This window comes from Geotrypetes seraphini, chromosome 15 (genome assembly GCF_902459505.1).
Source record: "Geotrypetes seraphini chromosome 15, aGeoSer1.1, whole genome shotgun sequence".
In the NCBI taxonomy this organism is placed as follows: Eukaryota; Metazoa; Chordata; class Amphibia; order Gymnophiona; family Dermophiidae; genus Geotrypetes; species Geotrypetes seraphini.
Genome location: NC_047098.1, coordinates 27,324,401 through 27,351,746, shown reverse-complemented (window position 1 = coordinate 27,351,746; position 27,346 = coordinate 27,324,401). Strand labels below are relative to the sequence as shown.

The following is a 27,346-nucleotide window of genomic DNA, read 5'->3' as shown; positions in this document are numbered from 1 at the left end:
TTATTGGTAATCGTTTAGCTGAGTATTTCTCCCTATAGCCAGGAAACAGATGTACATTTAAAATAAACCTACAGCTAAATAGACAAATATAACAGGTGAAATAAAGTAAATGGTAACAAGTTGTTTATTTTTTCATACATAAAATATTATATTCTTATTAGTCTAGGCATTAAAAGAAATCAACACTATCAGATGAACAGTTCTAAAAGAATTTGATTCTTTTCCAAAATTTTCTCTTACAAATATCTGCCAGATAGGATTTCTTCAGACAAACAAGTGAGTATCTAGTAATGTAATGTAATGTAATGTAATTTATTTCTTATATACCGCTAAACTCCGTTAGGATTCTTCTTCTTTCGTTGGGATCTGTTGGGTACCTTTTCCCATTCTTCTCGTTGGCCAGAACAGCTTCTTCAAGGAAACCTACTCCCTAACTTAAAAAATAAAAATAAAAACCACCCCTCGAAGGAAGCAAAACCCTACAATCCTATTTGATGAAAAAAACAACAAACACTGTGAACACTACCTACCCAAATAAATGAAAGGATAATTGAAATTTCCTATACTTAACCCACCCACAATTTAGCAACTTTTAGGTTTAAATCTAAGGTTTAAAAATCAAAATTATTTAAACCAAACTTTTACTCAAATAAAAACATACTCCAATGTATCACTGAATCCCTTGAATCACCAGAACACATCAATAAATATTTCTTCTTACACTGCCAAAAAAATACTTTATCCTTTTTCCTAGCATCAGCCAGAACAAAAAAATAATAATTTTTGTTACTATTTTAATGACACATGAGCTCTGTACTTCCACCTAGAAATGATACAAAATTTCTTTATGATAAAAATCAAATACAGATTAAAATTGAACTCTAAAAAGATTTTAAAGTGAATTTAAGTTCTTTTCTGGCCACTAGCAACTAAAACCAACCTGTCCTGTCAACTGCTAACCACCCAACTGCTCTCCCTGGCAAGTTTAGAACCCTTTCCAGCACTGTTCACTTCCTGGAGAAAGCTGTGCTGTCCAGAATTCTAAAAGTGACACGTACAGCTCAAAATTCTTAAAGCAACAGGAATACCATTTTTTAAATTTTATTTATAACCTTGGTTACATTAGGTACTTGGGACCTGGGGTGGCTACTGTTGGAAACAGAATGCAGGGCTTGGAGGACCTTTGGTCTGTCCTAGTATGGCAATTCTTATGTTCCATAGCAGTATATGAAGCATGAATAACCTACATACTATGCCCTGCCTCTGCAAACTGGTCAGACCCCAACCTTCTACTCACCGAGAAAAATCACAACATTGTGAGATCTTAACAATGAAATTATTTTACTAATTTCACAAGAAGAAATACTGCAAATAGTTGTCACATGTTTTATTCCCACTTAACCCAAATAAAAACCATATACACTTAACAGCTCTAACAGCTCTGGTATTTTATTGAACAAGTTCATTATTCACCATAGCAATTCTGCATAACATTAAAAAGGACACCTATTTTAGAGTTATGCTGACAAAGACATAAGTATAAAGCTTGAGGTGTTTATTTGACCTTCTTCTTGGGCCGCAGGTTATTGGTATGGCCACACTTCTTCTTGCGACAATTTACTGCACGAGGATGAAGGCGGGCATAACACCTGTAATGGAAAGGATATATTGATATCTAGGACCAGCAGAAGTAGAAGCAAAATCATGCATGCAAAGCTATAGAAAAGATAAACAGGAGAAAAATTATCCCCTAAGACAGATGAATCAACAAGAGGTCTTTAGCATGTTTGTCCTGGTCAAATGGGCTCTGTGGAAGAGGAATGCTTCCTGTTATGGTGATGGTAAGTGACAATAGTTGTTACATGCTCTAGATTCAATTTGCTCATATATGTTCTCTATATTGTAGTATAATCTGTAGTAGATGTTTTGCTCCCACAGCCAGGGTGAACTGAATGTGTAAATAAGGTTTACGGCTTTAATACAAGCTCCCAAACTGCACTGCTGTATTGCTTCTTGCTTATTTTCTCTTGTACAATCTGTGTTAGCAGACGCCAGCTAGCATAGGGAAATAGGAAAAGCATTGTTCCCATTTAGTTTATACCTTTGAATCTGCTAGTCTTGCAGTTATTAGCTATAAATCTGCTAGGCTAAATACAGTTTAGTGAGAGAAGCTTGAGCACAGTATTACTACTTCACAAAGTGTATGATATACATTATCAGCTTGCCTAACTATAGGAGGTGCTGGATGAGTGTAGATTCTATAGAAGAAGAAATCCTTAAGAATAACTGAACTGTTTATTTCTTACATTTGATATTAAAGTACTTGTTCAAGAAACCAGAGTCCAGCCTGATAATATTAGAGACTATACATTCAATGAGTTTATATTGACTGGGATCCTCTGGGAGACAGCCAGTTACAGTGGAAAAAAAACTAGATAAAACAGAACAGTGCCTTGCAGATAGCTGTTGGTTTTCCATCTCTGGTAAGGAAAACTATAAATTAAGCATTGCTGTTATTAGCTAAAGAATGACACTGCTGAAATCTGGGGTTATTGGACAAATTCAGTACCCGTGTCATTCTCTACAAAGTCTGTTGAAACTTGAAGGGAATACAGAACTTTTTCTATAGGATGAGCCGCTCACTGTCAAAAATTCTAGACTCTACAGTTATTAATATACTAATATACTCACTTGTAATCTCCAGTCTTGACTACTGTAATGCTTTCTACAAGGGCATTATACAGAAAGAACTTCACCGTCTCCAAATCATTCAAAACATGTCAATAAAAATCATCAACTCCAAAAAAAAAAATATGATCATCTTACTCCATTATTGAAAAGGGCATACTGGTTACCAATTGGACACAGGATAACATATAAAATTCTTCTTTTGCCATTTAAAATGTGTACCACTAACTGTCCCAAATTCATACAGATTACTGATTCCTTACAATCCCTCAAGAGCCCTAGGTTCATCTTCAAATCACCTTCTATCCGTTCCCTCAAATATATATATATATATATACACATTACATACATCTAAATCACTGCCCTGTCTCTTTGGAATGCTGCTCCCTTGGATCTAAGAGAAGAATCATCACTGGTTCGGTTCAGATCTAAATTAAAAGCTTTTTTATTCAGAGATGCATTTAATGTTTGAGCGTCCTTTTCAGGACATCGTATGACTAGTAATTGTCAAGCTTTTTTTAGCAAAAACTTTGGACACTGTTTGCTCCTTCTGTTTTTATATTGTAGTTCTTCCCCTTTCTACCCTACTGTATCAGTAAGTCTCCAGTCTCTGTTTATAAGTCTTTAAGTGTTGGTCTTTGTAATAAACAAAAATTTAAACCTATTGGTTGTTTTTTATTGTTCGCCTTGAAACTTTGTCTAGGCGATTAATCAAATTTTTAATAAAACTTGGAACAAGTCAATGAAACTGCCTGTATGTTTGGATCAAATCTGTTCTCACACAAATTGTATGAAGCTACATAATTCAGATCCAGAAGACCATCTGGGCAATACAGTGTTCCAAGTCACTAAGGATTATGACACATCAACTCTTTCAGTTGATAAGAGAGTTCCTGAAAATCATGGACAAGGAATTCTTCGGAGGCAAGTCCAACAGTTGGGTGGCTCCTCTATTCTTTTGAACACCCAGAACATGACTTCCCAACAGGGAGCAAGCTCTATCTCGACTTACTTCACTGCGTAAGAAACCAGAGATGAAACAACACTTCATAACATTCATACAGAACCAGCTCCACAACTGAAAGACAATGAAGAATGCTAGTACTTATCTTTGGCGTGTACCATCCACAAAAGCAAGGCCAGATCAGGATTGTGTTTTGACTCCATTGCTCAATTCCAGTGCGTCTCCCTTATGTGCTGCTTTCTGGGCCTGGCATGATCAACAGCTTACTAGGAGCTTTGATTCACTTCAGGAAAAAACCTATCACCATAACAGCAGGCATCAAGTAAATGTTCTACTGCTTTTTAGTGCATCCAGACTACAGAAACTACTTGAGATTCCTGTGGTACCTTAACCATGATCTCAATCAAGAGATTGAGGAATATAGAATGAACGTTCACATCTTTGTCAATAGTCCATCACCTACAGTGGCAATATATGGGCTTAGGAGCCCAAGAAGGAGAAAGAGTATGGCACATATGCTTGACAGCTTGAAGTCTTTGCCTATAGCCGGAGAAGCAACTGATCTGCTAAAATTAGCACAAGCAATGTTGTCAGAGGCCAACCTCAGACTTCACAAAATCACTTCTAACAGTCCAGAAGTAATGGCAGCATTTGCTGCAGAGGATTGTATCAAGGATTTAAATGATCTAGATCTCAGAGTAGACACCCCACCACTTCAAAGAAGTATTGGCCTGCATTGAGACCTAAAGAAAGGCATTTACACATTTCAAGTATCTACACAAGAAAAACCACACACATGCAGAGGTGTCTTATCGACAGTTAATAGTCTGTATGATCCAGGAACTATTCAAGGGAGATCCCTACTAAGAAAACTTTCTCAAAGTACTGAGTGGGATGGTCCACCATCATCAGAAATAAGACAAGAATGGGAGAAATGGAAAAATTCTCTAAAGACTTTTGAACAAATACATATTCTGCATGTACTGATACATGCATGCACTGAGAGATACAAATGCATGTACTGATAGATAGGACCCTGAAACTGATGGCACAATGTGTGGCAACGGCAAAGAAAGCAAATAGAATGTTAGGCATGATAAAGAAAGGAATCACGAGTCGATCGGAGAAAGTTATAATGCTGCTTTATAGAGCAATGGTCAGACCACACTTGGAATACTGTGTCCAACATTGGTCTCCCAACCTAAAGAAGGATATAAAACTGCTGGAGAGGATTCAGAGACGAGCAACGAAGCTAACAAAAGGTATGGAGAACTTGGAATACGAGGAACGACTTGAGACTGGGATTTATCTCCCTTAAGAAAAGGAGACTGCGAGGGGATATGATCAAGACTTTCAAAATACTGAAAGGAATTGACAAAATAGAGCAGGAAAAAAAATTATTTACAATGTCCAATGTGACACGGACAAGAGGACATGGACTGAAGCTAAGGGGGGGCAAGTCCAGGACAAATATCAGGAAGTTCTGCTTCACGCAACGAGTGGTGGACACCTGGAATGCCCTCCCAGAGGAGGTTATTGCGGAATCCACCGTTCTAGGATTTAAAAAGCAAACTAGATGCACATCTCCTTACGAGAGGCATAGAGGAATATGGGTGACTAAAATTACACCAGGTGTACACCTGGCTGGGCCTCCACGTGTGCGGATAAACGGACTTGATGGACCAAAGGTCTGATCCAGAGATGGCAGTTCTAATGAAGTCAGGAAGTTCATTCCAGATCTCTGCAAACTTGAAAATAAAAGATCAACTGAGCTTCCCAGCAGATTAAATAAATTCCCTTAAAGGAAGGGAAGGCTAACATATCTTTGTGTGTTTCTCAAATGGCAAAGTCTAAGGGTATTCCAACATAAGGGGACAGAAGGATCCAATATTCCATAGAGAAGCTTGAAGATTATGCATGCGCATTTAAACTAGATCCTAAAGTGAACTGGGAGCCAGTGAAGCTTTATCAACAAAGGGGAATCATGATCATACTTTTGTTTCCCCAAAATGAGCTTAGCTGCAGTATTCTGTATTAACTGAAGTCATGATCATAGCACATCTGAACCATATTGCAACTTCATATCATTGACCAACTGCTAAAAAAAATCTGGATGTTTGTCCACCACTGGCACATCTGCACAAAAGCTCTTATCAGTGAATGAGATCATTCAAGCAAAAAGTACCAACTTACATTGTGTACAAGACACCTAGGCAAACGAGTTCAAATGCATCAGGAAGGGTATGAATCTTCCAAAAAGACAGCCCATTTCTGAAGCTGAGCTCATTTCATTGACAAATAAGGCCTCCCGAGAGTTGGAGGGCACCTCACCCAAGCAGAACTGGAAAGGGGTGAGAAGAGTCCACTTATTGTTCCAGGTCGACACCATGATGCAACTTTGCTCTTGCGACACTATCATGAATATGTTAAACACCAAGGCAGACACTTCATGGAAGGAGCCATGAGAGCAGCAGGATTGTGGGAACACAATGCAGCATGTCACAGATTAAGGGGCAAGCTTCAAGAACAAAGAATGACAGATTTGGCAGAAGATTGACTCAGCACAGAACCACCATTCACTTAGGTGGGTCTAGACATCTTTGGACCCTGGTCAATCGTAACATGATGCACAACAGGTGGAGGGCCCAGCAACAAATGTTGGGCTGTAATTTTTACATGCATGAGTGTTCGAGCAGTTCATATTGAATAATTGAAACATTGCGACCCTGGACAAGTCACTTAATCCTCCTCTGCCCCGGTACTCTTAAGGGTCATGAGATTTAACACCAACCCCCCTTTTTACAGAGACAGAGAGAGACACAGACAGAGAGATTTTGGAGAAGTGATGAAGGAAGAAGGGAAGGGCATGAACTTGGGACACAGAATTAAGGAAAGGAGGGAGGGGAGCATGAGCCATCGGATGGAAGAATGGAGGGAGTGAGGGAAAGAGGGAGGGAATAAAGGGAGAACTAGGCGTCAAAGAGGGAAAGAGATGGTGCACATGGGGAGATGAAGAAAGTGCAGAATTGTTAGGCATAGGTAGGGAGCGATAATTATTGGACATGGTGGTGGGAGAGGAGTGAGATAGAGATGAAGGGGGAAGAAAGAGATGAGAGGGAGTAATGTTGGATGTGGCGGTGGAGAGGGAACAGTGGGATGGATGGAAAAGGATGCAAGAGGGGCCTTAAGGAGGTATAGAAGGTGGAAAGAATACTAGGATCTGAGTTACATATAAATTCAATTTAAGAACGGTTTAAAAAAAACACAAAACAACGGAACACGTTCTTAACCCGGGGACTATCTATACTGGCTACAGATTTTATGAGTTTTATCTGTCTGGGATCCTCTGGAGAAGCTAACACAGTAGAAATTTGTCATTAACATCTGGCTAAAGAAAAAAGTAAATAGATGACTAGACACCTTCACTACACTATTTACAGAAGCCATGTCTGCAAGCAATTCACCTCATTCAGCAGAAGCCAACAGTCCTACTTGTTATCTCCTCCTTTAATTCAAACTCAGATCCCAACCCTTCTCGCTTTCACATGGACCCTGCAGAGTTCATCCGAGGGAAACTATGTGGATGAACAACTTAATATACTCTCACTGAACAATCTTATTCCCATTTTTATTAGACAGCAAGCAACAGCTAAATCTATTCAAACTGACCTATTTACAATTGTCAGCAATACACTCCTTTAGTACCAACTGCAAATTAAACAACAACAACAAAACAAACAAAAAACAAAACCCAAAACAAAATACATACTTGCGGCAAATCATTTTGTCACAGTTGTACTTTTGAGCAAGCTGGCGAAGGGATGGCTCAATGATACCACCACGCAGACGAAGCACCAGATGCAAAGTGGACTCTGGAAAGTTAACATATGGATTAGAAAACATGGTTTTGGCAGTTAGCCATCTAGATAAGTGTTGCTGTTTTCATTTTTTCATTTATGCAATTCATTCATATAGTTTTAGAGTTTGGTAAATAAATAAATTAAAAAAATTTAATCTTAGTTAGAAATAAAGCTATGGAAAATTAAGGGTGGGATGGAGGATTGACGTACGTAGATGATTATATGGCACTGCATAAATCCAGAATAAGGACCTGAAATAACATATATGTTATAAGAGGTTCTATGCACTGAGTTCGAGGTCACTGTATGATTCTTCATCTTCCTAGTTTGTCTTTTACTTGGGAAAAGTTATGAGATGGGTTGCTGTACGACCAGCTCAAATAATATATTAGTGATGTTTGGCATTCAAGTACATTAAGCTTGTGACACTATATGTGCAATAATAGTGATCTGAATGATATTTATTATTCCAAAAGAAACCCCCTCCTTTTTTGCTAATTTATTGCAGTGGGTTGGATAATTTCAAAAAGTGATCTGTGTTGTTTGTATGGTTTTAAATTACAGATCGGCAGGAGGAATGCCCACTCCCTTCTGACGGAGAGACTCCACCCCCCTACTGCCAGAAGGACCTCCCCACCAGCTCAGGAGCCCCGACAACCCCCCCTTCCATAACCTCAAACCTTTTTGTTGAAAATCTAGCAAGAGGAATGCACACTCCCTCCTGCCAGCAGGGCTGCCTCTTCAAAATGATGGGCCTTCCCCTTCCCAGTACATCCTGGGATGTATCAGGGAGGGGCCTAAGGCCCTGATTAGCTCAGGCACCTAAGGCTTCTCCCAGGGGCCTGAGTCAATCAGGACCTTAGGCACAGGAAAAAGTGGGCATCCCCCCTGCCAATTGTTTTTTTGTTTTGTTTTATTAAGTACAAGGGTTGGGAGAGTAGGGTACCAGCACAGAGGTCCTGTGACTTTTTTTTTTTTTTAAATGGGTACAGATGTTGTGCATGTATACATGCACAACAGCTGCGCCCATTAAAAAAAAGCAGACCGTGGTCTTCCTGCTTGCCAGTTCAGCTGAGCATGGCAGGACTCCCTAAGATAACTACCAGCTCAGCTGATTCTGGATTCCCCTGCCCCAATCAGCTGAACTGACAGACAGGGAGAGAAGGATTTCTCTTTTTTTTTTTTTGACAGGACAGGCAGGAGAAGCTGTGCTAGCAATTGCTCTTCCGAGCAAGCGCCAGACATTTCCTCCTCCTTTTACCATCAATGCTCTACATCAAAAAGGAAATTATAATAATTTTAAAAAGATTTGGGAGCCATTAACAACTTATTGCAATGATTAGACGCCATTTTCCATTGAAAGTACATTTATATGGGGGAGGGGGGTGGTATAAAGTTCTATTTAAGGTTTAATCACTAGATAACAATGTAATATTTATACGAAATTTATGATTAAAATATTTGTGGGAAGGGTGGGTGGGGAGGGAATAAATTTATGTATTTAAAATAATAATAGAAAGAAATTCAAGTGTTGTGTATAAATTTAAATGATGTAATATTGTGTACTTGATGTAAGATGAAAAATGAATAAAGACTTTGGAAAAAAAAAATGTTCAACATCAGGGGTGTCCAACCTGCGGCCACGTGAAGTATTTTGTGCGGCCCCGGTCGAGGGCGATGCAGTGTTTTCCTCTGCTGCCCCTGGGTGTTTACCATTTTGCTGGCTCCCTCCTCTGTCTTGCTGCAGCGTTTGCGCGGCCTCAGAAAATTTTTTTCGGCCAATGCGGCCCAGGGAAGCCAAAAGGTTGGACACCCCTGCTCTACATGAATAGCATGCATATAATGTGTATGCTATTGTGTTGATAAAAGGAAAATCGCTCTCATCATGGTATTATTTTTACCATGAGCCTAAATGTTTTCTCCAAGCTTTCTATGAACTGTAATTCAGGCAGAGGTGTTCATTTGTCTTTATAATGATCTTTCATATTTTTTCTTTCTTATTTCTACACAGAAAAACAGTATTTACTCACATTTTAAAATATTAATTTGCCTGCGTTAGCAGTTAAAGTTAGCTATATTAAGCATTATTCTGAATTCTATAGCAAAAACAAGTCATCCATATGACTACAATATGCTATTTTGAAGTTTAATTAAAGCCTCACTATCCCTCCCTTTTACTAAACTACAATAGGGGTTATTAACGCAGGGAGCCGCACTGAATGCTCTGCTTTGCTCTTGACGCTCATAGTAACTCTATGAGCGGCGGGAGCAGCATGGTGCATTCAGCACAGCTCCCTTCACTAAAAACCACTATCGCGGTTTAGTAAAAAAAGGGAGGATGTGAAATAGGCATACCCAAAAATGAAAAGTAATTCAATTTCAACTTGTCTCTAAATATGCATTTATTTAACATTTATGCTCTCAAAATTAAACGAAATAGGTTTTAAGTGAGCACACCTTTCTGGATGTTGTAGTCACTCAGGGTACGACCATCTTCCAGCTGTTTGCCAGCAAAAATAAGGCGCTGCTGGTCAGGAGGAATACCTGAGGAAAATAAGTCATACTTACACAGTGACTCTACACTTTATGATGTACATAAAAATATAAATTTTTCTCCAAAATGATTTCTTCTGATTTTTAGTAAATTATTACCATCAAAACTGAGCCTAAGGTTTAAAAAAAAAAAAAAAAAAACACAAAACTTCACATTTTATATTACAAAAACAAACAAACAATAACAAAAAAAAGCAACAACTAGTGAGCTAGAATCCTCCTTAATCACTATAAGTTATGCTGTATGATTCACAAGCCCATCTATGGAGAAAACTCCAGCAGACTAGTGGCCAGCATTCCAGTCTCAACACACATTCCTTAATTCAAGGACTACACTTCCCCCTTCGTATTCGTGGTTTCCGTATCTACGGATTCAACTATTTGCGATTTTAAATCAAAAATGCCTTTTTCTTTTTTCGGGCTATTTTAAGCCCTGTAAGCCCCCCCTTAAGCCTTACCTGGTGGTCTAGCGGGTTTTCGGGGCAGGAGCGTCTTCCCACACTACCTTGAGCTCCCATCGTAGTCTCGAGAGACAACGGGAGTTCAAGGCAGCCATTTCCTGTGAGTGATCTACAAGGGGCAGGAGCGTGGAAGATCACTTCTGCCCGAAAACCAGCTAGACCACCAGGTAAGGCTTAAGGGGGGGCTTAAAATAGCCGGGGGGAAGCGGGGGTTAGGGGCATTACCAGCCCAAATATTATTTACGGGTTTTTTAATATTCGCGAGCCGGCTCTGCCCCTAACTACCGTCTACTGAGGGAGAAGTGTACACAGCGATTTAAGATACTGTTTTCATCTTCTTAGGGAGTACATCAGAAGAGGATGTTTAACTCTACCTTTGAGTTCCTAGGACCACATATCTGGAACAGTCTACCTGCAGTGATTACCCACACATTGCCTGTTCAGGAAAAGATTAAAGACATCTCTCTTACCCCAGTACACTCATTCTTCCCAGCCCTCGTTATCACACAAACTGCCATCCTTAAAACTAACCTAGCAATATAAAATTTGCTTATCAATAACACTATATCACAACTATAACTCATCTTGCTGTAAGCCACAATGATTCCGTGTTGAAAACTGTGTAATATAAGAAGTTGTACTGTATTGTACCTAAGGAAAAGGCAACCAGGTTTCCTTAGAAGTACCTGCAAAGAATGTGTACAGCGCTGCATATGTCTAGTAGCAGCTATAGAAATGGGATAAAAGAAAATATATTGAAACGAGAAATGTAAGAAGAACTCCTTCCTACAGCACAAAAGTCCCAAACAATATTAAGTTACAATAAGACAAACTGATCAAAAGAGCAGGCAAACAAATATTTCCAAGAAATACATTTTCTGCAGTGGATTAAATATAAGTTAGTTAAAAACGCCACCTCAAGCAATCTATTACCTTCCTTATCTTGGATTTTGGCTTTCACATTCTCGATGGTGTCACTACACTCAACCTCAAGGGTTATAGTCTTCCCTGTAAGGGTCTTCACAAAGATCTGCATCGTAACACCAACGGGTTACCTAGAAAAGAGAAATGAGTTACTAGTTGCTCATAACAAGCTTTCCTACTTCCATTATTTTAGAAGCTGCCAAGCACCTAAGTTCAGTGCACGTGGTGGCAGCAGAGCCCACCTTTACCGGTTCTTCCAAGCCCATCTCAGCCCCTCCCCCGACACCACTCCAAGCCCCAACCCTAAGCTTCCTCGTGCCTTTCACCGCCTGTCCCCCATCACAACAGCACTAACGACCCCCCACCTTTCAACAACCCAGACATGGAGAAAAAGAACGAACCGGAAACGGCCTTTTTACCGATTATAGTGTCACGTGGTAACTTGGAGAGCGGAAACAGCCTCCTCATTACTAGAGAGCTGCACGGGAACAACGGGATTCCCTTGGGTTCCCCCTTCGGGTTGCAGGGATCCCGTGGGGACACCCCCTTGGGTCACAGGGGGTTAGAGGCAGCTCAAGCTGAGTGGCTCATCTTCTTTTCCTGCCCTCCTGCAGCGCCACATGTAGCTGACCCGGATGACATCGGAGGAAGGCTTCATGTCAGCCACGTGCAGCATGCAGGGCCTGCTGCCCAACAAAGAAGTGCAGCTCTGACGTTGGGAGAGCTGTCTGGAAACCAGGACTAGAGAAGCCTGGGTCTTTGAGTGCCCACCAGTTTGGAATAAGAATTCCTGAACATTCGGTAGTCATGCTGTTCTGAAAGGAGAGAACCTGCAAGGGCTTTATTGATGAGCAGGTAATGATCACACACTTAATCTAATCTAGTATTTGTGAGTCGTACAAACCTAAACAGGCTCTAGGTGACTCGAAATGGAAAAGGTAGAATGGGCAAAAGGGGAAGTAAAGAGGAAAGGGGGAGAAAGGAATACAGAAGTTGCTTAAATTAAGTATAGAATGGTTCTCTGCAGGCAGTCAAGTTTTAGCTATTTGTTTGGTGTCTGAACTGCTATGAGACAGGATCTCTGAAAAGCGCTTAGCCCTGAATCACAGAGGAACAGAGGGAAAAGAGAGAACTGTAAGTATAAATTCCAATTCATTTCAACTGATAGGACTAAAAAAAAAAAAAAGCGGTTGCAAACTATAATTAAAATAAGATTGGGGGGGGGGAATATCAGTTACTGATATCACTTTATTATAGTTGGAACAATGGACTTGAAGTATAATATTCAATACTTAAGGTTTGGGGTTTATTCTTCTGCCCCCTCACTCCTAAAAACAATCCATGTTCATGTTCCTCTTAATTCTATACATAGTGTTCAAAATTGTCCACTCCCAATTTGTACATACGATTTAAATACATAAACCAATTAGCAGGATAACTGAGCGCTAATTTTCAACTTTTTTGTTCCATATTTTTCTGACGGAACAAAAAAAAGTGGATAATCACTGAACTCCGTGTATAGCCCTCGATGAAGATTGCCCCATCTTTGTTGGTTAGACTGAGAGCTTTTCAGCAGCCCCTCGTATGCATAGTAGATATAGAGCATACCCGTTGGTGAACACCCATCGACTTAACCTTTTTGACTATAATGCCGGCTTATAGTGGATTCTATGTCCAGCATTTCACCTCCCTTTTTTAAAGATTTATATGTTTGCCGCACTGAATCTATAACTGCCGTTTGTAAACTGATCTCCACATTGCTGTGAACAAAGATGGAATTAAAATACAATCAACGAGCCCTGAAAAGCGAGGAGATGGATCATTCCAGTCTACTTAGCTTATACGCGATTGTTTCTGCTTCTGATGGGTTAAATTTGCTTTGATTTCCATCTACTTTTGCGTGAAAGATTAATGACTTTTTTTAATAGACATTTTATATATCTCTGGTGGCCTCACTAAAAAGTTGCAAGTAATAAGATTAAAAAAAAGAGACATTGTACACAAAAAAACATCTAGTACACCAAAGTTGAATTAATGTAGAAATTTATCTTTTTGCCTTTCCAATATTTTAACTGTCACATTCGTCCACTCTCCAAGAGACCAAGTGATGCTCTTTAGAGTAGAGAGAGAGTAGCACGGGGACAGAAATCAAACCTGTCCCTGCCCACCATCCTTATAAACTTCAGAAGTAATTATTTCATTTAATTATTCTACTAAATTAAAGGCTCTGGTAGAGACCCATTTACAAATAAGCACAGACACTTTATTAATTTGTTTTGTAAAGACAAGTGGAGGGGCATTTTCAGTATGAGTTTAGATGTTTTGTGAAAAACATCCAACAATCAGGCTCCATCTCTGGCAGTATTCAAATTCATGCTGAAAGCCCACTTTTTTTGAAGCTATAACATAAGAATATAAGAATTGCCGCTGCTGGGTCAGACCAGTGGTCCATCGTGCCCAGCAGTCCGCTCATGCGGTGGCCCTCTGGTCAAAGACCAGCACCATAACTGAGACTGGCCCTACCTGCGTATGTTCCGGTTCAGCAGGAACTTGTCTAACTTCGTCTTGAATCCCTGGAGGGTGTTTTCCCCCATGACAGACTCCGGAAGAGTGTTCCATTTTTCTACCAGTCTCTCTGGCTGAAGAACTTTCTTACATTTGTACGGAATCTATCCCCTTTTAACTTTAGAGAGTGCCCTCTCGTTCTCCCTACCTTGGAGAGGGTGAACAACCTGTCCTTATCTACCAAGTCTATTCCCTTCAGTATCTTGAATGTTTTGATCATGTCCCCTCTCAATCTCCTCTGTTCAAGGGAGAAGAGGCCCAGTTTCTCTAATCTTTCGCTGTACAGCAACTCCTCCAGCCCTTTAACCATTTTAGTCGCTCTTCTCTGGACCCTTTCAAGTAGTACCATGTCCTTCTTTATGTATGGCGACCAGTGCTGGATGTAGTACATGTTTAAGTCCTTACCCTACCAGACTATAAACCACCCATATCTGTTTGTCATCCCCTCTATAGTCCCCTACTCTATCCACCTCATCAGTCCCCCTTGTAATTCCCCGAGCAGCATGTACAAATTCACCCTTGTTGTTCTTTTATATACATTCATACAATTAGAAATAAAGACTAGTTACAAAGTAAACTAGAATAATAATCAACATTCTCATATCGCAAAATAACAGACCTACAAGCCCACGTCAAGGGAGAGATAGCAAACTTTCTTATATTTCTGTTTCTTCTACAATTAAGACAAATATGTTTAGCATGTTTTTTAGCACCAGCTGCGGCAGTAACAGCTCCGATGCTCATAGGAATTCTATATAAGGAGGCAAGAGCAAAAGGGCCACATTACTGTAAGGATGTGCTGAGGGTTGAGTCGGTTCAGCGAATGGCCACCAGGATGGTCTCGGGACTCAAGGATCTATCGTATGAAGGCTAAACAAATTGCGGCTATACTCTCTCGAAGAACGTAGGGAGAGGGGAGACATGATTGAGACGTTTAAGTACATCACTGGTCGTATTGAGGTAGAAGATGATATTTTCTTTCTTAGAGGACCCTCGGCCACAAGAGGGCACCCGCTGAAAATAAAGGGCAGGAAGTTTCATGGCGACATCAGGAAGTACTTCTTCACCGAAAGAGTGGTTGACAATTGGAATGAGCTTCCAGCACAGGTGATCGAGGCCAGTAGTGTGCCAGATTTTAAGAACAGATGGGATGCTCATGTCGGATCTCTAAGAGGGAATGGAACATCAGAGTGCGATCTCTCAAAGGGTAGCTAGGAGGGTGGGTCAATAGAGTGGGCAGACTTGATGGGCCTTGGCCCTTTTCTGCCGTCACTTTTCTATGTTTCTAACACCCCTGCTCGACCACAAAGTACCTTGGTAGGTCGGGGAGGGGAGTGTTACCTAATTATGGCAGAGAGGATGGGGTGGGGGTACTGCAGGGTTCAGATGCTGTGAGAGGGCCATACTCCTGCCCCCAAGATCCCCCTGCTTGATCCAGTATCCAGGTAGGCCTGGGGGGAGGGGAAATTGTGGGTTGAGACAAAAAAAGGTCAGGGTCTGGAAAGGGGAGGGAGGAAGGGATGAGATGGGTAGAGACCTGCAAGGGGTTGGAGGGGAGAAGAGAGGAGACAAGCTAGACCTTGGGAAGAGAAAAGAGTGAGAGAACTAGAATATCTCAAACTCCTTTCTCTACCATTGCAGCTCTTTGTAAATCTTGGGAGAATTGTTGGACATGATGGAGAGGAGGAAGGGATAAATATTGGATGTTCTAGTGGAGTGAGAAGGGTGGGACAGATGGAAAGGGATGCAAGGAGGAATGTTGAACCTGGTGGAGGAAATGAAGGATGAAACATGGCATGGTGCTGGAGAGGTGCGATAAGAAGAAATGTTGGGCATGGGATTGGTGAGGAGGGGCAAAAATACTGACCAAGGGCCAGAGGATGAAAGAGGGAGAAAATTTGAATGTGGCTGTAGAGAGGGTGAGAAAGATGCACCCTAAATCCCTCCCTCTCTAGCAAGGGAGGAAATGAGAAGGAGATGCGTTACACATAGGGGTGGAGAAGAGAAAGAATTGCTGTGCAGGAGTGGAGAGGGGAAAAAGACGGAGATTGATCCAGGATAGAAGGGAGGGAGGACGCTGTACAATGGGAGGGAGGGAAGAGAGAAATGCTGGACCATCATAAGAGGAACCGATAGAGAGCAACCACTTTTAGAATTTTCAGAAGAGAGGAAAGCAGAAAAAAGAGAAACTGGAAACAACTTGATGGAAAATTAAATCTCCAGACAACAAATGAAAAAAAGAAAAAGGGAATTTATTGAATGAAATATGCTAGCTTTGGGAAATGTATATAGCAGATGTCTTTGTACTGTGTTTAAAAGAAAAGGGCATGCATGTCTGGTTTTATTTCTCCAGTATTTAAGTACTTGCTGACCTTGGGGGATCCCCAAGCATCCTCAGCTGAGGACCTCCTCCATAGGCAGCCAGAATTTCCCTCAATCAAGTGTAACTCATCAGCTGGATTATTTTTATTTACATTAGAGACTCTAACAGATACCCATTTACAATTAATATTTTCAAATTAAATAAAGTGTCTTTCCTTATTTGTAAATGGGTCTCTAACAGAGTCTTTAATTCAGTAGCATAATTAAATGAAATAACCATTTCTGACATTTATGGGGATGGGTGAAGACAGGTTTGATTTCTGTTTCTGTGCAACTCTCTAGGAAGGACCCAGAAAAAAATCCAGAGTAGATTCCTTCTTTTGATGGTTCACGGCCATAGGGAGATAACCCACATGTCTAGAATGACACCTATTGCACTAGAAATAGGGTTTTAGAGGTGGAAGACCCTTAGGACAACCCCAGAAACCCTTGAAAATAAGAAATCCAATGCAGAGCAGATGAAAAGATAAATTCTCAACTCACTTGCAGAAGACAGGAGAGGGCAATGCCCAGGGAGACAAGACGACAGAGCTGAGAAAAATGATTGACATCTTCTGCAATCCAACTTGCAAGCTATGGTATATAAAACAGGGCTGTGGAGTCGGAGGCAATTTCGGGTATCTGGAGTCGGAGTCAGAAGTACAAAAAACTGAGGAGTCGGAACATTTATCTACCGACTCCATTTTTGAACTTGGCATACCAATCACAAGCGATTCTTTCAGCTATAGCACCCACTATATACACAGCACAAATGTTGCGAGCAGCTTCTGCGGCCTTAGAACCTTGATTAAAAGCAAAAAGAAGGTGGTGTCGAAAATGCTCATTTTAAATGTTCCTGCCTTGCTTTCAAGATCATTCACGGAATCCTGCCTCCTCTTATCCCACTGTCTTTCAACTCCTCCAGTCCCGACTCCTCCAGAACTGCCCAAAGGCTTAAACTAGCCTTCCCCTCGCCACGCGGCATCCACTATTCAGGCAAACTGGGAAAATCCCTTCTCTTCAAAATCACAGGTCTTTGGAACGACCTCACCACCCCACTGCGGAACCTGAGCTCCCTTCAGTTATTCCGCAAACAACTGAAAACCTGGCTTTTCAGCAAATTGTAGCTCTATCCTTCCCCCCTACTACACATAAGTTCATGTAATCCTTTTTCTTCTTCTCTACCCACTATTTTAAGTTCTTGTAAACCGTGTCGAGCTCCATTCTCATGGAGATGATGCGGTATATAAACTTAAGGTTTAGATTAGATTAGATTAGATTGACATTCCATTTTAACGATCTGAAAATTAACCAGTGCTGTGGAGTCGGAGGAAATTTCGGGTACCTGGAGTCGGAGTCTGAAGTACAAAAAACTGAGGAGTCTGAGTCCGAACATTTATCTACCGACTCCACAGCCCTGATATAAACCACCCTTAAGGAATCTTCATTACTTTAGCTTCTAACCATCCTAAGCAATTTTATTCCACTACTTTTCCAGCTGCAGACTAAGAAGCTGTGTATAGACCCCTGACACTACTATGTCAATTAACACACGTGCTAACATGATTCTTTAATAGTAAGATTGCTTTATAGAAATCCATCCTTAGCTCAGAATCTACCCTAATAAACTCTCCTTTTGCAGTCAACAGACGGAGGAGAAAGAGAAGGCGGCAGAACCTCACCAGATGAGTTTCCAGGCTCTATCCCGGTAGAGAAGTATGGGAACGGGAGCCTTCCCCTCCACCAGGCCCGGCGCGATAGGGAAAACAAAAGGCCGCACACAAGTTACCACTCTTAGCCAAGAGAAAAGTCAGCATGCACCTCACCCGACCAGCGGGCCTAAACGACCAGCTCCAGGCCTTAAAGAGAAAGCTCTGAAGTCAGCAGAGCTCCTCTTCCCTTCGCACCGCGGTGGAGATTCTGAACTGAATTGAGGGGGGGGGGTGGAATAAAAATGCGCCGTTAGCAACCCACCCTTCAGCCAAGAAAAAAGCGTACCAAGCCCTCTCCCTCCTCACGGGGAGAGCCAAAGACAGAGCTCTCGCCCCATCAATCTACCAGCCATACCCACAACCAATCCGCCCGGGGCGGTCTCAGCGGGCGTGGAACGGACACCGGCTGGGGCGCCCAAGGTCGTGAAGGCAACGATGGCGACGATACAGAAGGGATTGTTGAGCAGTCAACCTTCCCCTCCACGGGATCACTTACCTTCTAGGCGCTCCTCAGATACTGGGCAGAGAAAAGAAAGATGGCGGAAGCAGACAGGTCACGTGGCCTCTGACGTCGTACGGCGGCCGGTGAGCTTTTGAACGGAAGACGTGGAATTTCGCTCTTATCTTCGTCGCTGGCAGAGCTGGCAGCTGCAAACCTTTCTCTTCCCCAAGTGCTTAAGCATTGGGCTTGGACATTAAGGCCCCGACTCTGCAAAGTGCGTCCCGATTGTAGGCAGCTGTAGGCGTCCTACAGCTGTCTAATTCGCCAATCGGGAGGCACGTTTTCTAAAAAAAAAAAAAAAAAAAAAATGCTCCCCAGGCAGGTCGCCTATATTGAAAGCACTGGAGCCTAGAAGCCTGCTTAAGCTCGCCTAAGGCTAGGCAGTACCCTTATGCGAACCTACGCATCTCCTTAGTAGTGAGGGAGACGCTTACAATGTGGTAAGTAGACGCGGCCGCTATACTTAATCGTGGCAAGGGATCTCCCTACCGCGAATAGTATAGGTTCGTGGCTACGGCCACCAGTTTCCCCTCCCCAACTCCCCCCCCCCCCCCCGACTATCGCGGCCATCCTGCCAATAAAACCCGCGATTGCCAGCAGGAAGGTGCTCAACCCTTCCTGCCGGTAGGCCCTCCACCCCACCCCTGACGATTGCGGCAGGAGGGTGCCCAACCCCTCCTGCCGACAGAACCTGCCCCCAAAGATCACAGGAGGGTGCCCAACCCCTCCTACTGACAGAACCTGCCCCTGAAGATCACCGGCAGGAGGGTGCCCAACCCCTCCTGCCGGACCCCCACCCCCAAACAAAACCCTCCACTCCGGAACCCCCTCTCAGGTTTACCTGCAAGTTGGCCGGACGGTCCCTCACACCGTCAGGCCAGCAGGCCCGCCTCTGTCCAAATGAGGCGGGCTAGCCCCTCCCCAACCCACAGGATCCTAGGGCCTGATTGGCCCAAGCGCCTAAGGCCCCTCCTATAGCGGCAAAACAGTGGAAACACATAGACAAACATGATTTAATGGACCAGAGTCAGTATGGGTTCAGCTAAGAGACATCTGGCCTCACCAATTTGCTTGACTTCTTTGAAGGTGTGAATAAATATGTGGATAAAGGTGAGTCAGTTGATGTAGTGTATCTAGATTTTCAGAAAGCTTTTGACAAAGTTCCTCATGAGAGGCTCCTGAGAAAGTTCAATTGTAGATTAGGAATTGGTTATCAGATAGAAAACAGAGGAATGGCGATTTTTCTCAATGATGGAGAGTAAATAGTTGAGTGTCACAGGGATCTGTACTGGGACCGGTGCTATTTAACTTATTTAGAAATTATCTTGAAATTGGAAAGACAAGTGAGGTGATTAAACTTGCAGATGACACTAAACTGTTCAAAGTTGTTAAAACACATGGAAGATTGTGACAAATTGCAGGCAGACCTTAGGAAACTGGAAGAATGGGCATCCATGTGGCAGATTAAATTTAATGTGGACAAATGCAAAGTGACATATATTGAGAAGAATACCGTAATTCAAAGCATAGTTACCAGATGCTTGGGTCAATGGGGGTTAGCGTCCAAGAAAAAGATCTGGGTGTCATTGTAGACAATACAATGAAACCTTCTGCCCAATGTGCGGCAGCGGCTAAAAAAGCAAACAAGATGCTAAGGATTATTAGAAAAAGGACTAAAAAGACTAAAAATGTTATAATGCCCCTATATCGCTCCATTCACTCCATCAAAAATTACAAAGACTAGGGGACACTCGAAGTTACAGGGAAATACTTTTAAAACCAATAGGAGGAAATATTTTTTCACTCAGAGAAGTTAAGCTCTGGAATGCATTGCCAGAGGTCGTGGTAAGAGCAGATAGCATAGCTGGTTTTAAGAAAGGTTTGGACAAGTTCCTGGAGGAAAGTCCATAGTCTGTTATTGAGAAAGACATGGGGGAAGCCACTGCTTGCCTTGGATCGGTAGCATGGAATATTGCTACTCCTTGGGTTTTGGCCAGGTACTAGTGACCTGGATTGGCCCCCTTGAGAACAGACTACTGGGCTGGCTATTCTTATGTTCTTATGGTGTGACTTCACTTGGAGTATTGCATTCAATTCTGGTCTCCCTATCTTAAGATATAGTGGAACTATAAAAGGTTCAAAGAAGAGCAACCAAGATGATAAAAGGGATAGAACTCCTTTTGTATGAGGAAAGACTAAAAAGGGTAGGCTTCTTCAGTTTGGAAAAGAGACAGCTGGGGGAGATATGATTGAAGTCTACAAAATCCTGAGTGGTGTAGAATGGGTACAAGTGGATCAGTTTGTTTTTTTTTTTTTACTCCATCAACAATTACAAAGACTAAGGAACATTTGATGAAGTAACAGGGAAATAATTTTAAAACCAATAGGAGAAAATATTTTTTCATTCAGAGAATAGTTAAGCCCTGGAACGTGTTGCCAAAGGTTGTGGTAAAAGCAGATAGCGCAGCTGGTTTTAAGAAAGGTTTGGATAATTTCCTGGAGAAAAAATCCATAATCTGTTATTGAGACAGACATGGAGGAAGGCACTGCTTGCCCTGGATTGGTAGCATGGAATGCTGCTACTCTCTGGGTTTTTGCCAGGTACTAGTGACCTGGATTGGCCACCAAGAGGACAGGCTACTGGGCTAGATGGACCATTGGTCTGACCTAGTAAGGCTATTATGTTCTTCCGAATCTGTATAGCGCTGCGTACGTCTGGTAGCGCTATAGAATAATTAATAGTAGTAGTAGTAGCAGTGCATTCTAAATGCTAAGATGCCCATAGGTATAAAATAGGCTTCTTAGCATTTAGCGCATGCTAAGGGCCTCTTCTATCTATCTTCTATCAAACTGCGTTAGCAATTTCTAGCACAGAGAGCCGCGCTGAATGGCCTGTGCTGCTCCTGACGCTCATAGGGGGTAAGTTTTAATAAAAGGGGGCCCTCAGATTTCTAATTATCTATACCAGACAAGTGGATTAAAAATGGCAAAAAAAACTCAGAACTGACTTCACTCCTCAGAGTTCTGTTGCTCTCTATACTGCCTAGGTAAATAATCCAGATAATAAATACAAATGTCATTTCTTTCTGCCTAAAAATGTGTCAGAAGACACAAATGCATAAACCTGAGACTTGAAACCAAAGAAAGTTTTCCCCATCAGCAGAGTATTTTTCCACAAAACTTGAGAAAATCATCCATCACTGGCCCTCTACTCTGCTGCCTCCTATCACATGCACAGGAGGGGATGGAGCACCTTTGAGCATACACAGAGCATGCAGATCAAGCACACTATCTTTTGAAATACATTTGCAGGCCATTGAAGCAGATGGCAACCTTTTGGATGTAAGCACTAGTACTAAATTTTGGCCCAGCCAGTCAATACTACTACTATTTATCATACTTAATGCTGTACATTTAACATTCAATGACGGTCTCTGACAGAAGAGCTTACAATCTAATTTGGACAGAAAGACGGGACATATCAGGGTTGGGGAGTTTTTGGCAGAATGATACAATGGATATAGGTATCTGACAGTGAGTGGGGGTTAAGAGTTGAAAGCAGCTTCAAAAAAGTGAATACTGCTAGAGGAGCATGATGTATTGACTCTGGCAGCCTGTTCCAGGCATACAACATGGCAAGAAAGAAGGGACAGAGCTGGAGTTGGCAGTGGAGAAGGGCACAGATAAAAGGGACGTACCCGATAAATAGAGTTCACGGGGGGGGGGGGGTATAAGTGAGGAGAGATATTGAGGGGCTACAGAGTGAATGCACTTTTAAGTCAGTAAGAGTTGTTTAAATTGTATTCGGAAACAGATGGGGAGCCAATAAAGTGACTTGAGGAGAGGAGTACTGTGAACGTGATGACTCAGTTGTGCAACAATATTTTCCTATCCATTGCAAATGCAAGCACCACATATTAGGACCCCTGAAGAAGACATTTTGTCGAAACGCAGACCATGTTGGGTCCTGCATCCCTAGCAGATTAGGTCCTTTAAGGCTTTTATGTGGATTACTTTACTTTTATGTGGATGATTTTAGTGTACCTTTGGAACTTTGAAATTTTCAAATAAAGTCCATTAAGGAACATTGTCATTCCACAGAGTTTCTTTTGGTTTCTTCTGGATTTTCTTCTCTGTGGATATTTTGGGGTCTTTTTTTTGTTTTGTTTTTGCAACAATATTTTCAACAGATTGAAGGAGAGAGAGAGAGGTGGATGGCCTGAGAGAAGTAGGTTGCACGAGTCTTAAGCAGAGGTGATGAGAGCGTGGATAAGGGTTTTGGTAGTGTTTGGTGGTTTGTTTGTTTAATTCCTCGTTTTACCTATTGAAATCAGTGCTGCTGGTCCCAGAATGTTGCTTGGTATAGGACTGTTAGAAATCCATCACCGGCCAAAATCTCTCTTCTTGAACTAGGGGGTAATTGCATGCGGCTCTGTTGTTGGTGCAGACTGGGTGAGTGGATGATGAGGTCTCGCATACTCTCTCCAGAAGAAACATAAGTGAACCACAAATTGGGCACGTTTTTAACTTCCAACGCCTGTTATCTCCTTACCCCTTCCACACGACCCACCTTTTCACTACTTAGGTTGCTTTCGCCCTCGGATATGAGGAGAGGCCTCATTGGATCGCTTTGCAAGAAGCCATATGGTGCTGAAGTCGTGCCCCACCGTTACTGTCCCATTGGAACGCGTGTTGCTGCCCTTGTACAAAGCTAAAATAAACCGGGGCCTGACTGAAAACCTGTCAGCGCCCAATTCTCGCCCGTCCAACGAGACAATGCTGCGCATGCGCTCTGCACTTGCGAGACTTTGGTTGGCGTCTGAGCGAAGATGGCGGCGCTTAGTAGCCGAGCAGGAGGCCTGCAGTGGAAGATGGAGCGTGCTGGCAGTGAGGAACAGTTGCTTCCGGGCTTCAAAGACGCGGATTCATTCGTGAAGGTGTGTGCCGAAGCTGGCAGCCTCGTTGTTACCGGGCCGGCGAGTTGCAGGAAGGCTGGGGGCTGGTATGGGAGGGATATGGAGTGGCCCGTGCGTTTAGCAACGAAAAACAGACCGGTAGAATAGTGATGAACGCAAAATATAAACACGAAGACCACGTAAGGGTGAGAATTAAGGTGGTTGTATTATCTGGCGTCATTTAGGCAGGAGGATCCAGTTCTGGTTTGCTTCGTCGAATCCTTGGGTTTATAGTTGTGGTTTTATCATTGATATCTCTAAGGAAATCAGAACTACAGATCCTTGCATAATATTGTAAGTTAAAACAGGACTATAACAGCATTTTAGGATGATTTGATATGAAGTGGCAATCCAAGAGAATGTTACTGCACTAGACTTATTTTCCAGAAGAAGCTAATATATTTCCAAATTTTGAATAGCTGCATGCTTTCTCTTTCTACCAACAAAAATGTGATTGGGAGCTTTAAGATAGTTATTAAAAGGAAAGGTCTTAAGGAGTTATCTAGATTGTAAAAAAATAAATAGAAAAGAGGATGAAAAAAGAAAATATATAACAGATCACAAACAAAATATAGCTCCCCTACTGAGGTATCACCATGTTCTGTTTTGTGATGATCTATCAGTGTGAATTGATTCTCGGCATCAACAGTTGGTCTGATTCGCCAGTGTAACATCCTTCTGCACATTTTGTGTTAAATATTTTACAGTATATCAAAGGAGGGAGTATAATAAGTAGGATCTCTTTTTAATGAATGTCTTTCTCATATGGGTAACCAGGGTCCTAAGTTATGTGCTGTGCTGCTCTGACTTGAGGCAGGGGATTGATTTTTTTTTTGCGTATAAAATTTATAGTCTGTGCTATCTACTATAAAAGCTGATTACAAAGGAGCATGGATAACACAGAGACTAGTCAATAAATTTAAGTGAGCCTCCCAAAAGGTTTCACTTATTTTTTTTTGCTCCCTCCTGCTGACTGGCTGCTGCTTCGGGTATAGTTTTACTAGGTTCATCAAGTAGTCATGGGATTCACCATGAAGGGTCAGGAAGATCATTCTATATAGTTTGAAGAGACATCTAGCTTCAGTGGAGAGCCAGTGTAGTTTGAGGTACTGATGAGATACTTTCTCATATCTTGGTGCTGAGAATATTTGTCTCACTGCTACATTCTGGAGGGTTTGTAGTTTTTTGTGTATATCTACTTTGCATCTCATGTAGAATATTTTGCAGTAGTGCAACTGGGATAATACTAGTGATTGGATTAGAAGTTGATAAGTTTTCTCTTTCAAAACAATGACAAACCCATCTTTTTTAGTCAGAAATATTTTCTTAGCTAACGCTCTTACTTGCACTTTCCAGGATAAGTGTCCATCAAGTATGATCCCTAAATTCTCATTTCTAGTTTGTTTCAATGGAGTATTATTTAGTAGTTGGACTTAGCAATAGATATTTGTTTTTTTTCTTTTGTTTAATTTTAGTTTTATGTTGTCTGCCCATTCCTCTGTCATGGCTTCGTGGTGATTCTTGAGGTACACTGCTTGAAGCTGACCATTCTTCAGAAAATTCTTCATTCATTCATTTGATCTGCTAGTCAGAAATCAGAGTTCAACTTGCCGCAGATCCTTATTGAGTATCAGTAGTAGCAGTTGGTGGTTAACTACATCCAATATACTGGATAGGTCAAATTGTAATGGCACTTTACTGGATCCCTCTCCAACCCCCCAAATTAACACAAGTCACTGCCTCATGAGGAAATTTAGATTTCACTGGTCTCAAATAATCCCAAAACAATAGCTGGTTAATGCATGAAAAGTAAACATACAATATAGCCTCGACTAAAGAGATCTAAATCTGTAAATTATACAAATCAGCCTTTCTGTTCATAGTGGCAGAGTATATTCATAGCTACTTATTTCTTAAGAACTGTAGTAGTGACAGTCATAGTTAGTTTAAAGCTTTGCCACTAGAGTTGGAAGAGAAGGCCTATCATGGCAAATACGAGCTGAACAAGACTAGCATTCAATTATACTGTTTTCATTCTATTCAGTCTATTATTTTTATTATTCAGAATATGCAGAAACATAATTCTACTAACAAATAGAAATTAAAGAGCTCATCATAAAGAAAACAGCAAGAAGAAATCACAACTTATACTTCTTGTGCTTGACTTTTGACAGTACTCTCTTGGATCAGTGGTTGCTGCTACAAAAGCCTCCACTGGACTCCCTCAGTGCGGTGACGAATATGATTTCTATCGCAGTTTTCCTGGATTTCGGGCCTTCTGTGAAACACAGGGCGAGCGACTGCTGCACAGGTAGGAACACAGAAGTTTTTTGTTTTCCTGTCATAGTACAGGACAGATGAATCTGGTATTTTGGGGACAATTCTCTTAAGTAGGCACCCTGATACTACAAAATGAGAGCCTTTTCTACAATGGTATCTGGGTGCTCAGTCTCTGTACACCTAAAGTCTAGGTGTTGCAGTTATATCAGTCATAAATCTGACATAACTGTGGGTGGCCAGGATGCAAATAACAGTATTCTGTGGGTACACTGTCCATGTGACCCCCCCCCCCCCTTCTTTGCACCTATGCATAATGCCAATTACATGCACCCTTACAGAGTAGTGCTTAAGTCTTTTGCTGCCACTTGATCATGTAAGGGTGCACTTATCCATGAAAGTGACAGTACTCTGCATATTCATGCATACAGCTGGCACTTAACTGATAACTGAGGGCCGGATTCTCAAAAATCCACATTAAAAACTGATGGCGATATCGCAGGCGTTTTGGTAGCGATTTCAAAAACGCGAGTCATTTTCAAAAAATCACACATACAAATGAGGACAGCAGACAGTAGCGAAGATTCGCTAAATTTACACGTGTTGAGTTGCTGGTGATAGTGATTGGCACATGCACAGAATACACAAGGAAAGAAGGGTGAATGTGCACATGTCGGGGAAAAGTAACGCAAGAAACACATGCCTTATTTTAGCATAGTAAGAAGGTTATTTAGCAAGCAGTTATTTTATACTGCTGTCGTACAATATGTGTGATATTTTATTGTTTGTGTTTTAACAATGACTGTTATTCTGTAACTTGCACAGAACTAGAGGATTGCATGAGTAATAAATTTTTAAATAAATAAATCCTTACGTCATATGTATGCGACACACGTGGCTATAGCAGTTTGTCGCAAAAGCTGCTTGTCGCAAAAACAGAAGCCCAGCATTTCTGTGTGGAAGATATGAGCCACGAAGCGCGAAGATATGAACCACCATCCTTATTGTAACACAAAACATGAGCTGCTCACAAATGTTTGCTTTTAACAAGTACACATAAAATGAGCCTTTCTCTCCCAAAAACTGCTATAATTCAGGTAAATCTTGTAATTTGTTTTAATGTAGAATATTATCATGAACCACAGCCAGAAATATATAAGACATGGGTATCATACATGTGCTCAAGAAGCGTGCTTTTACCACTCCCCTAAAATAAAAAATATATGTAATTTTTTTTTTTTTTTCATTAGCCACTGTCAAAACACAGGCCACAAGATGCACTTTTAACAGTGCTGGCACCCTCGGACCAGTCACTTATTTTTGTTGCCAAAAGCCGACGCCGCTCTTGGAGAATGGCTTGGCGATTTTTAAGAATCCACTGGAGTGCTCATTTCAACGTTGAAGAGCCCATGTGCAAGGCAATGTTGGAGACTGCTAAAAAACTCACTAAAGACTGAGATAATCTGTTTTGATATCTGCCATTAAAATGCATGCAGGCTAAACCATCGGAAACCAGTTTAGCAA

General features: G+C 41.6%; 2 protein-coding genes across 6 annotated transcripts in view; one reads left to right on the top strand and one right to left on the bottom strand.

Moving 5' to 3' along the window:
* Positions 1 to 106: 106 nt before the first annotated feature.
* On the bottom strand, positions 107 to 19,455 carry UBA52 (ubiquitin A-52 residue ribosomal protein fusion product 1). Of its 2 annotated transcripts, none has more exons than XM_033921978.1 (5): positions 19,432 to 19,455; positions 11,460 to 11,581; positions 9,970 to 10,056; positions 7,422 to 7,524; positions 107 to 1,649 (listed from the first exon to the last, which is right to left on the bottom strand). In XM_033921978.1, exons 2-5 carry the CDS (start codon positions 11,560 to 11,562, stop codon positions 1,556 to 1,558), a joined length of 387 nt encoding a protein of 128 aa, XP_033777869.1. In that variant the 5' UTR covers positions 11,563 to 11,581; positions 19,432 to 19,455; the 3' UTR covers positions 107 to 1,555. The 2 variants fall into 2 exon arrangements, with proteins under 2 accessions (XP_033777869.1, XP_033777868.1); XM_033921977.1 differs by lacking the exon at positions 19,432 to 19,455 and adding an exon at positions 18,585 to 18,735.
* Positions 19,456 to 19,640: 185 nt separating this feature from the next.
* EXOSC10 (exosome component 10) overlaps positions 19,641 to 27,346 on the top strand; it is a 127,931-nt gene continuing 120,225 nt past the window's right edge. The window contains exons 1-2 of one of the 4 annotated variants that reach the window (XM_033921975.1): positions 19,641 to 19,700; positions 25,720 to 25,856. In XM_033921975.1, the coding sequence (XP_033777866.1) occupies positions 19,689 to 19,700; positions 25,720 to 25,856 (149 nt within the window). In that variant the 5' untranslated portion in view covers positions 19,641 to 19,688. Of the gene's footprint in view, positions 19,701 to 23,167; positions 23,528 to 23,590; positions 23,692 to 25,719; positions 25,857 to 27,346 lie in introns of those variants that run through there. The other 3 variants (XM_033921976.1, XM_033921973.1, XM_033921974.1) reach the window with 3 other exon arrangements.